This window comes from Lepidochelys olivacea (genome assembly GCF_965140295.1).
Source record: "Lepidochelys olivacea isolate rLepOli2 genome assembly, chromosome: 5".
NCBI classification, from domain to species: Eukaryota; Metazoa; Chordata; order Testudines; family Cheloniidae; genus Lepidochelys; species Lepidochelys olivacea.
This window is the reverse complement of record NC_140415.1, coordinates 91,692,433-91,706,891: the sequence shown is the minus strand read 5'-3', so window position 1 is coordinate 91,706,891 and position 14,459 is coordinate 91,692,433. Positions and strand designations below refer to the sequence as shown.

The window sequence follows — 14,459 nt, the reverse complement described above, 5'->3', positions numbered from 1 at the left end:
ACCTGGCACAGGCTGCAGCAACCGAGAGTCGCAATTACAGAGACAGTTCTGCTAATCTCCTCACAGCCCCAGCCTGGAGCAGGCTTAGTGCTCATGGAATCTTCTGGGAATTTAGCTGTGAACCTCTAGCAAGTCTTTGTTAAGCATGTGCAAATTGCACTCTTTCAGAGATTTATAACTTGGGCAGATTTTTAGGGGGATCAGCAAAGTCACATCCTTGACACAAAGGGCTTCTCCCAACTAATTTCAAGACTCCACTCCTGTTTAGGAGTTTCTTTAAAAAAAAAAGGGGGGGGGGGGGGGCGGCTAGCAAATTTAGTATCAGCAGAATATATTTTCCCTAGCTTCATTATCAAAAATGGCTCAACTCTTTAGTCTGAAATTTTCCAAAATAATTAAGACCGAGGCAGAGATCCTCATGGAAAATTTCAGATCGAATGGGCAAAGTTTTGTAAGCAAGTGAAAACAGGATCTAACAATGGGAAGTGTTTGACAGCCTTAATAATAGGCAATGCTACTAGCCTTGCCTGTAATAATTGATCTAAATCCATCAATTAAGTGAATAATAAAGAGTATGACAAAAGTGTTTGCTATATGAAAGTGATATTGAAGCGTTCATGATTCTGTTCATAGTTTAACATTTTTCAAAAAAATCTAGAAAAGTATTGCTTAGTTAGTTCAGTTAATAATAATGTTTTGAAAAGCTGAATTACTTCTACCTTTCACTTTTGTTTAATGAAATAGAAGAATAAAGATAAAACACTCAGCTATGTCAAATGAAGGATTATTTAATTGTTATTTTGTGACAGTTGACTCTCTTGTCTACATCCCTCCTTCTCAGAGCGTGTTTTTCTTTGTTTCCCCTTCCTGGCTACATGACAGTAATCTAATCCAACTGTCTGGCACTCCCTGACATATAAAGAGTATTCCTCTGACTAGCACAGGTTAAGTATCACAACATAACTGATTACTTTGTCCAAATACCTCCCTAGATTCCAGAATACTTTTCTGTTTTCAGAAGTTTACTTGGTTTTTTTCTTCCCCCATGACAGCAGTCCCCCTTACACTTCCAAATTGTCTTAGATGATGAAACCAATTAAACAATGTCTCTTAGTATGTATAGTATTTCTGAGGTACTCTGTGGATGAGAAAGTAGGGAAGCATATGGAATGCTACAAATACTGAGGTAATTATACCTATAATAAAACTGACTTTTTTAAAAGCTCAACAAATGTGATACCTGTTCTTTTATAGTTGAATACTATTATTCTATAAAATATTCGAGAACATTCATGAACATAAAAATAGTGATAGTTTTAAGTGGGCATGGAGTGTTGTAAAGCAGCATGCTGCGTATACAAGGTTGTGGAAGTTATTTGAAAAAATGTCTGAAAAAATAATCTGCTACATATTATGGAAGTCAGGGAATTGTTTTTGTACTGTGCATGCAAATTGTACAGGGAGACTGTAATCAAACTCTATACAATGACACGGTCGCTCAGACTTGAGAACAGCATAAACAAGGAAACAAAGTTGCCCATGCCGCTTTCCAGAGAGAGAAAAGTAAAAGCAATCAAAAACTTTACTTTCCAGTTTAGATCCAAAAATTATATTCATCAGGCACACCTATCTGTGCGCCTGCATGTGTCTTACTGCACGAATCCCAAAGCATAAATGGTTGTATGTTGCAGATGCCCCACACCATCTCCTGTACCTAGAGAATGGCATAGCCTAGGGACAAGCAAACGCCACCTATTATTGTGGATGAATACTCTGACAAAGCATAAGTACATAAACACCTTTTCCATTTTAGACCAGATTAACATTGTTCTTATTTGGGGTGGGGGGGTGGAAAGTAACATGAGGAAATCAAGATATAGTTATACTTTCACAACTTACTTGAAGGTTTAACTTTTACTCACCCTATAACCAAGGTCCTCAATCAGGTCACAAGAGGCAGCGCTAACATTAGTGTGCCACACTGTCTCTTTGATGCTGCAGCCATACATGAATACATTCTTTTTACGAGAATGACCATGATAATCACAGTAAACCTACAAAAATTGGAGAAATTAAAGCAATGTTTTAAAACAGGCCTCAGCATCATATATTTCCCTCACTTCTCATCCTAAGTGTATTCGTTTACATATACTAAAAAAACAGCATTAGCAAATGAAAGGCACATTATACAATCAACCTGTTTATTAAGAAAGCATAGGTTTTTTTTCCAGCAAATTCAGAGTGCATGACTTAACATTTTTATCACAGCAGAAGCAATAGCAGCAACCACTAGAGTTAAGTTGTTCAAACTCCTGTTCTCATTTGCTCATAATTTCCTGAAAAACTCATCTGTCAGACAGAAACTGGTCTTTGCCAAAGCTTTTCTTATTTTTTAATATTTTACTCAATCTGTGCAGTCATTTTTTACTAGGAGGAGAGCGAAAGAAACTACTCTTCAACCCTATTTAACATTTTTTAAACTTTATCTACAGCTGTAATGGCTGGGGTTAAAAAAATTGGCATAAAAAGAATCCTGCTATTGAAGTACCTTTGAGTGTTCTATTAAAAATAAGATGGTTAAATGGAGTTATGAGCCTTTCAAAGCTGCATGCACACTAGATTTTTGATGGACTGAACATTTTTCCTGAACTCAAACCACACAACTAAGGAAGATTTTGTTACACATATATGCATAGCTAACTTAACTGCATACTGAAAAGTAAATTGAAAATGTGCATGGAGTGAGGGAAGAGCTCTACACTCATGTGCCTCCTATAAGGATTAGAGCTCCTCTCTTCTGAACTTCCTAAGGAGAAGATGAAGTGAGCTGTAGCTCATGAAAGCTTATGCTCAAATAAATTGGTTAGTTTCCAAGGTGCCACAAGTACTCCTTTTCTTTTTGCGGATACAGACTAACATGACTGCTGCTCTGAAACCTAAGGGGAAGAGTGGAAAGAGGAAGACCGAAAATGGCTGGGAGAATCCAGTCTCTCCCTTCCACATTAAACCCTATAGGGACACCATGATTTGACCCTTGGGTCCTGATTCTGCAATGACATCTCATTGGTTTCAAAGTGATGACTCACCAGTACAATATTATGTATATGCACACATTTCGGCAGGATTGGGAACTTATGTAGTTATGCACATATACTGTACAATATAAGTACCAATGTGAAGTTTAGGCATATTGCATATGTTCCAAATTGCTGTTTTATAAACTCCAACTAAACCATTTCCAAAGAAAATTTCAAACCTAGCAATGCAGCACACGTAAAACTTTGTGAATTCAACTGTTTTTGTTACTACAGCTGCCTTAAAAACAAAACAAACCCACCCCACCCTCTGATGTTCAGAACATGAGGCTTTTTTCTACCCTCTAACTCAACAATGCCTGGGAACAAATGCTAGATACACAGTATTGAAAGGCTCAAGAATTAATCAAAACTGGGGAGTTATAATTAAATATTTTTGTAGCATTAACCACAGTCATTGCTCTTGTTTAATACAACTGGAAATAGTTCCAGAAATTTCTGATGAACCCTCCAAGTCTCATTTGTAAACTTGTGAAGCAGTTGCAAGGGCCTATACATGTATTTTCTCTTAGAGAGAGCGAGACAGTATCTATACAAAAAGCTAAAATGATTCTGAAATGCCTATTTTGGGCAAACACACATACTCACCAGAGGCAAATGTTTTATAGCAGCCAAATATTGTAGTAAGCCCTTGGCATGGTAAATTGTGGGATGAAGGTCTGGGTTTGGGTTTTGCCACTGTCTGTTCAAATCCTCCCCACTTAAAGAACAGCGATGGCTATGAAAGACAAATTTATAAAGAAATGTATGTCTCACAATATAACCTTACTTTTATTTTAAAAGTTACCCTCACTAATTTAAGTTTTGCCTGTGTCACAACTACTCAATTTGTGTGGTCAAGTGAGATTTAAATTCAAGTTTGTATTAAGAACATTTTTTATTCTTGCAGAAGAGTTAATTTAATGGTTACAAATATTTTTTACTTGGATCAGCTAAAATTAAAGGGAAGTAAATTTTTATTTAAAGATATTTGCCTACTTACTTGCTCTGAGATTAGAGGAAGTAAATTTATCTGTTGTGAAAACTGGATGCTTCAATGTGTGTGATAAGCTAACAGATTCAGTTCCAAATTTATAAATTCTAATTTTAAAAAAAATTAATAGCCTTTTAAATTTAAATTTTTGTAAGATGGTCAATGATTTTATTGTTCAACCTTTTTGCCTAGTTCATGATCTTGTGACCATAATTTGTCTACTCAATTTAATATTTTGGAACTGCTAAATAGATAGTCAACTGTCAGCAACGTTCAGTGATAGATTTGTTGAGTCTGTTGAATTTTTCTAGAATTCTTCATACTATTTGCTAATTTGTGGAAAGATCCCGATAACCATGAAGATGATCAAATCAAACTTAACTGGATGGGAAGGCTGGTAACTTCAATGGAATCGTATTCAGCTCAGCAAGAAGAAAGCATGACTGTGAACCTTTAAAATAGTAGCTGAAAAGATAACTCATGTACCCTGTATACACCATCACAACTCCAGAATCCACAGGACTTAAAACAAGGCTTTTGTCTCCACCCCTGCTTTGACTGACAATTGACAGGGATATGGAACCCATCAGCCAACATACAAGGCCCGTCACAGGCAAGCCTGGTAGCATTCAGGAGACCAACTAGCTAGTAGAAGACTAGCAGAAACCAGGAAGATCAGTGTCTACAGCAAGCAATGTTTCAGAAAGACTTAAGTAGTATTGTAAGTTTAACAAGTTCATACAGCCATTTTAAGTGTTTTATTTTAGATTTTTGGTTTTCAATCTACAGAGAGACATCCTTGGCATTCATGCATTAGCGAGAGTTTTTAACCAGTGAGTGATTGCTGGAGTGTCTGTGTCAAGGTTCCTCCCCCACTCTGAACTCTAGGGTACAGATGTGGGGACCTGCATGAAAAACCTCCTAAGCTTATCTTTACCAGCTTAGGTCAAAACTTCCCCAAGGTACAAAATATTACCCCCGTTGTCCTTGGACTGGCCGCTACCACCACCAAACTAATACTGGTTACTGGGGAAGAGCTGTTTGGACGCGTCCTTCCCCCCAAAATACTTCCCAAAACCTTGCACCCCACTTCCTGGACAAGCTTTGGTAAAAAGCCTCACCAATTTGCCTAGGTGACTACAGACCCAGACCCTTGGATCTTAAGAACAATGAACAATCCTCCCAACACTTGCACTCCCCCTTTCCTGGGAAATGTTGGATAAAAAGCCTCACCAATTTGCATAGGTGACCACAGACCCAAACCCTTGGATCTGAAAATAATGAAAAAGCATTCAGTGTTTTACAAGAAGACTTTTAATAAAAAATAGAAGTAAATAGAAATAAAGAAATCCCCCCTGTAAAATCAGGATGGTAGATATCTTACAGGGTAATTAGATTCAAAAACATAGAGAACCCCTCTAGGCAAAACCTTAAGTTACAAAAAAGATACACAGACAGAAATAGTTATTCTATTCAGCACAATTCTTTTCTCAGCCATTTAAAGAAATCATAATCTAACACATACCTAGCTAGATTACTTACTACAAGTTCTAAGACTCCATTCCTGTTCTGTCCCTGGCCAAGACGACTACAGACAGACCCAGACCCTTTGTTTCTCTCCCTCCTCCCAGCTTTTGAAAGTATCTTGTCTCCTCATTGGTCATTTTGGTCAGGTGCCAGCGAGGTTACCTTTAGCTTCTTAACCCTTTACAGGTGAGAGGAGCTTTCCCCTGGCCAGGAGGGATTTCAAAGGGGTTTACCCTTCCCTTTATATTTATGACAGTCAGAGTAGGTATGGCCAAAGGGACAACCGAGCAGCTGTGAAGCCCACAGGGGCTATTTATGTTCCACATGTCAGCACCTTTAAGAAACTTTCTGAGCAAGTAGTCACACCTGCTGTCATGTTTACTAACTAAAGAGTAATTATAGATTTAACCCCAGAAAACTATTTCCACCTAAATTCTTAGTAGCCGAATGTAGTAAGTTGACCTTCTCCTAGAATTCCTTAATAAAATGATATTGAAACATCTGAGACCATCCTTTTGGGAATTGGGTGGCAATACTAATATTAAAAGAATGACAGTGTGGAAACTTGTGGTTAAGCCTTAGTGAATTAAATTGGGAACTGTTTTCCCCCTGCTTTAGTTCTTTTTTTTGACAAGGTGTTTGAATATGAATCGACTTCCATAACTCCCTTCTAGCTGAGACAGATTATAAATCATCACCTTTTCTTGCATTAGATGTAAGGATTATTAATTTTTCAATGAGAATGTGTAAAATGTGTTGGATTTTGACCTTTTTATTTTTAATTTGTAATATCTTTGTATAACATATTTTAGTTAGTAGGCTTAGTTAATAACAATATATAAAATTGTGTCAATTTGGTGTTCTTTAAGCCAGAAATCTGGGGACTTTAAGAAATTGAGAATTTAGTGCAGATAAACAGCACATCCTATCTATTGTTCTACCAAGAGATATTTGTGAGGTGTATATGTGCATATGTAAAAACTATGATAAAATATGTTCTGAAAAACCATATTGCAAAAGCAAGTTGTATGGAAGGTACTTATTTTTATAAGGTGCCACAAGTACTCCTGTTCTTTTTGCTGATACAGACTAAACACAGCTGCTACTCTGAAACCTATTTTTATAAATGCAATTTACAAAAACAAAAACACAATATTTTAATAGTAAAATTCAGAGAAATCAACACAGAGATAGCATTACGTTCTTGTATAGGAATACATTTGCACTACTGATTCTTCAACAAAAAAAAAACTAGGAGACAGCTTTGTGAGAAATCTGGATTCATTACAGTATATAAACCTTAACCTAGGCTACATATTTGGGTCATAGTTGAATTACTTCACTGCTAGCCCTCCATTCCGACATCTGTGCTGCAGTAGTGTTCTAACATTCCAATGAATTTGTGGCATACCTGGTACACATGACCTTGATGGATGAGGCTATGGCCCCATCACTATGTACGCTGTGCTTCCTTTTCCACTCTCACTGTCATAAGCCTCCCTATTAAATTCCATGTTACTACTTGTACCCAGGGCTGTGACTTAAAGCCACAGTTAATTCTTAGACAAAAGTGCCATTTCAAATCATAGTCACAGACAGCATATAGAAAGACTCTACATTTAAAAGTAAGTTCTTCACAGTCTGGATCATGCAGGCTCTTAAAATTACTAGTACATATGTTAAGAACCTAAGAATGGCCATACTAGGTCAGACCAAAGGTCCATCCAGCCCAGTATCCTGTCTACCGACAGATGCCCCAGAGGGAGTGAACCTAACAGGTAATGATCTAGTGATCTCTCTCCTGCCATCCATTGCCAAACAGACAAACAGAGGCTAGGGACACCATTCCTTACCCATCCTGGCTAATAGCCATTAATGGACTTAACCTCCATGAATTTATCCAGTTCTCTTTTAAACCCTGTTATAGTACTAGCCTTCACAACCTCCTCAGGCAAGGAGTTCCACAGTTTGACTGTGCGCGGAGTGAAGAACTTCCTTTTATTTGTTTTAACCCTGCTACCCATTGTTTGACTGAAGAAAATCAGGAAAATATTTTGTCAGTAAGATTTGTATATAGTAGTTTTGTTAACTAGCAAACCACTCAAAAAAGGACTAAAAATCCAAATATGAAAAAGTAAGTATGAATACTGATTGTATGTTAATTCTGGAAAACTACTGCATTTTTATTTTCAAGACTTAGACGTTTTTATTACAAGATATAGAAAGATCTTTTATTAATTGTACTTCAGTGAGCACAGTTTAACTTACTTTCCATTGATGACACCATCTGGGTTGAGCATAGGGACAATTTTAAAAATATAGGATTCTCGTAAACTCTGGGCAGTGGGGTTGTTACTCATAAGATATTCCAATGTTCCCTTCATAACCCAGCTTGCATTAGTCTCTCCAGGATGTACACGAGCAGATAAGAAAATGTAAGGACGATTCCCTAAAAGAAGCATTCACAAAAATTGCAAGATGTAATACAAGTAAATTAAAATAACAGTTTGAAAACAATAATTAGCTCGAGGTGGTGGATGGTGATGTACAGTGTTTTTCAAAATGCATTTGCATCAATTTGGGATGAAGTATGACAGGATTTTAGCATAAATATTGATTGTTACACAAGTGCCTCAATGGATTTTAAGTTTAATGCAACATGAGAAAACAACTACATAAACACCATCTGTTAAAAGAATTGATGATTGGTAACTTACGTGATCTAATTTAAATTCCTCTCTTCATAAGATTAGGAGAAATTCAGAAAAAAATAGGGTGTTTTGGAGGCCACATGGTGGTACCGTCACGCGTCCTTATGTGATATTTATGAAATGGGCTCCATGGAAAATACATTTTTTGCACTAAAAAGAATTGCTATGAGATCATGAAGAACGCTAAAGAATGAGGAATTAGGGACTGTTTTGAAATAACATTTTAAAAAGTTTAGCGTAAGAATAAATCTTGTTTGGCAGTAAACAGTACTTTTTTTTTTGGGAAAGAAAAATCGTGTTTAGAAAACATGCAGGTCCAAAATTTATCTTTAACTATTCAAGAATCAGGTGGAGTTGTTTTGTTTGTTTTAAATGTGAGCAGACCAACCCCTGGCAATTTCATGAATATAACTGAGTTTTGCTATTTTTACAGAATTCCAGACAAATGAAGCATCAACATTTTTAGAAGGAGCTAATATTACATAATTTTAAGTGGATCAGAGAGAATTTATACTTACTGAACTGACAGAAATGTTCATAGTAATTCGACTCTGGCATGGCTGTGATAGTGACTAAAGGGCAGCTGTTCCCAGACAGGGTCTCACACAGCATATCTTGTCGAAAATAGATCTGCTGAGGGTTGTGCATGGATTCCAATTTCTGAAGATGCATCTTCATCCCCAAAATGATGAAAAGGTACTTAAGTCCTTTGCAATTTTGTATATGACAAATAAAGATTTATTTAAGTATTTTATTTTTATTGTTCCAGGTATAGAAGATAATTCTCCCATCACTACTTTGGCCATGAAATACCTTTTAGGTTTCCAGTACATCTACACCTGAATAATGTTTTCTTTTGTATGGAGTGTTTTGAGTCTTTCTTAAACGTTTTTTGGAGCACTTTCTGCTTCTTTGCGCCACCCATTTATTCTGTTTTCTACCAGATGATACTCCCTCAAGGAGCAGCCACTTGGTTTGTGAATGGGCCCAAATGATCAGCCTCATTCAATATTGATCTATTCTATATGTTGAGTCCCAGATCTGCTTTTGTTAATATAACCAATGCTGCAAATTCTAGTTAAGCATCTCACTTTGCTTTACAAACATTAACAAAGCCTCACAACACCCCAGTTTCACTCAGGTCATTATCCTGAAAAGTCTCCTTTTTAATACTTCATAATCTTAACCTTAGTAGTTCAGATACATCAATAATGAGCAAGGTGTAAGTAGACAGATAAGATATGAGAGACAGTGTCAAATTAGTCTAGTTCTATCATCTTAGCCATGTATGCCTCATCAAACTCCCCCTGAAGTCCATGAAAAAACTCCCAATAGACTTCAATAGGAGATCTACATCATGGTAAACAATGTCATTCTAGGCAACTTTACAGGAGTTATATCCAGCTGTCAACTTTTATCCATACTCTCCTGCTGTCAGTGTTTTCAATGCCTTTTGGGGGAAGGAAGGGGAGAGAAGGGAACATCTAAGTCAATTACTGATATAGCTGTAATTCCTATCATCATCGGATATACCGTATAGGGAAAATGAAGATCATGTCAAATTTCTCGAAGTTTTTGTTCTAAAGAACAAGCAAACCAATTATATATATTGTAACATATGGATTCCTTTCTTATTTGAACTTTTGAGGAGAGTGTTTTATTACTTTTCAACATACATGCTTTCATTTATGTACCCTTTTCATATCTATGAACTAATATTTAGAAGCAAGCAGTGTTTTCTCATGGAAAGAGATACAGTAATATAAATGGACATCCAAGTAATCCAGTTCAAGGATTCGCTCACCCTTAAAGTTGAATACGTGTATGGATAGTGGTAAGCAAAGTAGCAGACATCATCCTTGTGTGGGAAGTTCACGGTGAATGTAATTGTGTAATAGGATTTTCCTTTCTGACCACCAGCAGCAATTGAACTTCTAGCAAAGTGATTCCTAAAAGTGAAGTGAAACCATCATAAAAAAAAAAGTGTTAGAGATTTGTAGATATTTTTGCTACATCAGATGTTGTCATTTCTGAACATATAACAAAAACCCTCTGGCTCTGAGAAGTGAGAGATCACATGATGGTTACACTTGTATGCTGTTGTGTACACTGCTGCTACTACTGGTAGTAGCACACTGGAGTAGAAATGGTGGGAAATTTTAATGGGGTGGGGGTAGAAGGGGGAACCAAAACAGACAGCCATTGAACAGAATGGATGACAAGTGGGGACCCTACAGCTCCTCCCACGACAGGGCCATTTGTGAAAATATGCAGTTTTCCTGTTTTACATTCTAAAGATCTCGCCAATAAAAAAAAAAAAAAAAAGAGTGATACCTAGAAAGAGGTTCCATCACAGGATCCCAAAGAGAAAGTCAACAATACCACATTCAAAGTATTAAAGGTATTAAGGTTAAATTCTTAATAAAAATATGCTTAAATATTTATATACACAAGTTATTGAATTCATACAATGTTCCCAGAAAATTTTATCAACATAGCATTAACAAAATACTTAATTTATTTTCTAAATTCATTTGTCAACATCTAAAACTTAAATAAAAATAAAAAAAAAACCAAGCAAACCCACCACCACACAACTGCTTTGCGATAGAAATATTACAAGTAAATTACCACAATTTCATGGATGTGCTTGTTCTATTCATGTAAATTAGATTTTGTTCTAATCTTCAACGTAAAACAGATTTGCTTACCTCCATTTTTTGTTGGCATACTTACTTGTAGTAACAAATATCTGTCCCAACACGAGTCCACCATGGCCTGGAATTTAACGCCTCCTGAACAGAATACATGAGGGGCTGCATACCTTTAAGAAAAAAGGATTAGATTTTTATCTTAAGGTCATAGAATTCTGTTTGTACAGTTAATGAGCAGTGGATCACATCTGAATACAGTCTCATGTGAGCACACTATATTCATTTTACTTTTTATAGAAGTCTAACCTACAGAGTCCATTATAAAGATTGAATGTCATACCGTCTTCTAACTAACAGCCAAGAGACATATTAAATGAAAAATGACTCAAGATGAGCAAATGAAGCGGTCAAGGTTCCTTCCCCACCTCTGAACTCTAGGGTACAGATGTGGGGACCTGCATGAAAACCTCCTAAGCTTACTTTTACCAGCTTAGGTTAAAACTTCCCCAAGGTGCAAACTATTTTACCCTTTGCCCTTAGACTTCCACTGCCACCTCCAAATGTTTATCTGGGAAAGCGTTGTTTGGAAACGTCTTTCCCCCCAAATCCTCCCAACCCTTGCACCCCACTTCCTGGGGAAGGTTTGGTGAGGATTATTACCCATTTGCGTACGTGACCACAGACCCAAACCCTTGGATCTTAAGAACAATGAAAAAGCATTCAGTTTCTGAAAAGAAAGATTTTAATAGAAGTAAAAAGTAAAAAAGAATCACCTCTGTAAAATCAGGATGGTAAATACCTTACAGGGTAATTAGATTCAAAACAGAGAATCCCTCTAGGCAAAACCTTAGAGACACAGACAGGAATATCCACTCTATTCAGCACAGCTTAGTTTCTCAGCCATTTAAAGAAATCATAATCTAACGCATATCTAGCTAGATTACTTACTCAATTTTAAGAGTCCATTCCTGTTCTGTTCCCGGCAAAAGCATCACACAGACAGACACAGAACCTTTGTTTTTCTCCCTTCTCCCAGCTTTTGAAAGTATCTTGTCTCCTTATTGGTCATTTTGGTCAGGTGCCAGTGAGGTTATCCTAGCTTCTTAACCCTTTACAGGTGAGAGGATTTTTCCTCTGGCCAGGAGGGATTTTCCCTTCCCTTTATATTTATGACAGAAGCATAGGTCAAAAAGACTAAATGTAATTTAAAAATAATGTAGTGGCGTGAATGGACACTAAAACAGGAAGAACCTGGATTTAAATCACATCTAACCCACTGTCACTATAAAGTTTCATAGAAAGTCTCAGCCTTCTCGTATCTCAGGCCACACACCTGAACTGGCATGTGAGCAAACCTTCAGTGCATAGCAGCAGGGTCTAAACCAAGGGAGGGCAAACTACGGCCCGCAGGCCAGATCCGGCCTGTGAGGGCTTTCAGGTCAGCCCGCAGGATTGCCAGCCTTGTGGCTCAGCGGGGCTAAGGCAGGCTCCCTACCTGCCCTGGCGCTGCTCCCGGAAGCGGCCGGCACCACGTCCCTGTGGCTCCTAGGGGTGAGAGGCAGAGGGCTTTGTACACCGCCCTCGCCTGCAGGCGCCATCCCCTGCAGCTCCCACTGGCTGGGAACCACGGCCAAAGGGAGCTATGGGGATGGTACCCACAGGTGAGGGCAGTGTGCGGTGGAGCTGCCTGCCCTGCCCCGCCCCACCCCCAGGAGCCACTGCCGGACATGCTGGCCACTTCCAGGAGTGGCATGGGCCCAGGGCAAGCAGGGAGCCTGCCTTAGCCCTGCTACGTGCTGCTGGCACCCTGGAGCTGCTCAAGGTAAGTGGCACGGGACCGGAGCCTGCACCCCAAACCCTTCCTGCACCCCACCCCTCTGCCCTGAGCTGCCTAACCCCCTGCCTTGAGCCTCCTGCCACACTCCGCACCCACTCCAGTACCCCAACCCTCTGTCCCAAGCCCCCTGCCACACCTCGCCCTCCTGTCCTGAGCCCCCTCCTGTACCCCAACCCCTTGCCCTGAGCCCCCTCCTGCACACTGCACTCCCTCCTGCACCAGCCCTACATTCATGGCCCTGCATACAATTTCCCCACCCAGATGTGGCCCTTGGGCCAAAAAGTTTGCCCACCCGTGGTCTAAACAGAGCAATTAATATGCAACATGTTAGTGTGCTTTAGATCACAGTCCCATAGTATGCATTACCCCACTGAGCAGACAAGCCTGCAGTCAGTTTGGACTATCCAGCAACTTCATAAAAATCAAAATTTGCTAATGAATAATTAGGAAGCAGATAATAGGACTTACTTTGTTTGAGTCCATTATTTGTTAAGAATAGTCCACTTAGCTCTAAGAGGAATTTTACACATTTCATAGCAAGGTTTCAGGGAAAGGATTATGACTTTTGAGTTGCCAGAAGTAGTTTATAAAAAATCTGACCAAGAAGTTTATGTGGACAACACATTGCAAAGACCCATTATGTGTTACGTATCCGGTCTTACTCCAACTGATTCTCCACACAGATTCCACTCTGGATGACTACTAATTGCCTAGTTTTTTTTTAGAAGTGAACTATGATTGTCGGATAGCCCTACCCAAACTAGTATCTGACCTGGACGCTTGTATCAAGGAATAGCAAATGATAAATGTGTGGCTCAAGCTCCATGTTGCTGTTCTACCTATCGCTGATACTGGGAAGTGAACTAAGCAGGCCACCAAGGCCATTTGAGCCCTAATAAGTCTAGAGGGATCTTCCATATCCAGATTGTAACAAGTCTTGATATAGACCAAGACCCACTTAGCCCTGGTCTACACTATGAGTTTAGGTCGAATTTAGCCGCGTTAGATCGATTTAACCCTGCACCTATCCACACAACGAAGCCATTTTTGTTGACTTAAAAGGCTCTTAAAATCGATTTCTGTACTCCTCCCTGAAGGGATTAGCCCTGCAATCAACAACATTGCTGGGTCGAATTTGGGGTAGTGTGGACGCAGTTTGATGGTATTGGCCTCCGGGAGCTACCCCAGAGTGCTCCATTGTGACTGCTCTGGACAGCGCTCTCAACTCAGATGCACTAGCCAGGTACACAGGAAAAGCACTGGGAATTTTGAAATTTAATTTCCTGTTCAGCCAGTTTGGCGAGCTCATCAGTAGAGGTGACCATGCAGTCCCAGAATCGCAAAAGAGCTCCAGCATGGACCGAATGGAAGATACTGGATCTGATCACTGTATGGGGAGATGAATCTGTGCTATCAGAACTCCGTTCCAAAAGACAAAATGCCAATATATTTGAAGAAAAACAAAAAATCTCCAAGGGCATGATGGACAGAGGCTATAACAGGGACCCGCAGCAGTGCCGCGTGAAAATTAAGGAGCTCAGGCAAGCCTACCAAAAACCAAAGAGAGACAAACGGCCACTCCGGGTCAGAGCCCCAGACATGCCGGTTCTATGATGAGCTGCATGTGATTCTAGGGGGTGCCCCTACCACTACCCCACCACC

At 39.0% G+C, this 14,459-nt stretch overlaps 1 protein-coding gene across 4 annotated transcripts in view; it reads right to left on the bottom strand.

Moving 5' to 3' along the window:
• AGTPBP1 (ATP/GTP binding carboxypeptidase 1) overlaps positions 1 to 14,459 on the bottom strand; it is a 143,464-nt gene that overhangs the window by 46,383 nt on the left and 82,622 nt on the right. For 3 of the 4 annotated variants that reach the window (XM_084629416.1, XM_084629415.1, XM_084629417.1), the window contains 6 exons: positions 11,043 to 11,130; positions 10,111 to 10,255; positions 8,825 to 8,978; positions 7,864 to 8,044; positions 3,684 to 3,813; positions 1,923 to 2,054 (listed from right to left, as the gene is read on the bottom strand). In XM_084629416.1, coding sequence (XP_084485542.1) covers positions 1,923 to 2,054; positions 3,684 to 3,813; positions 7,864 to 8,044; positions 8,825 to 8,978; positions 10,111 to 10,255; positions 11,043 to 11,130 — 830 coding nt within the window. The remainder of the gene's footprint in view (positions 1 to 1,922; positions 2,055 to 3,683; positions 3,814 to 7,863; positions 8,045 to 8,824; positions 8,979 to 10,110; positions 10,256 to 11,042; positions 11,131 to 14,459) is intronic. The other variant, XM_084629418.1, reaches the window with a different exon arrangement.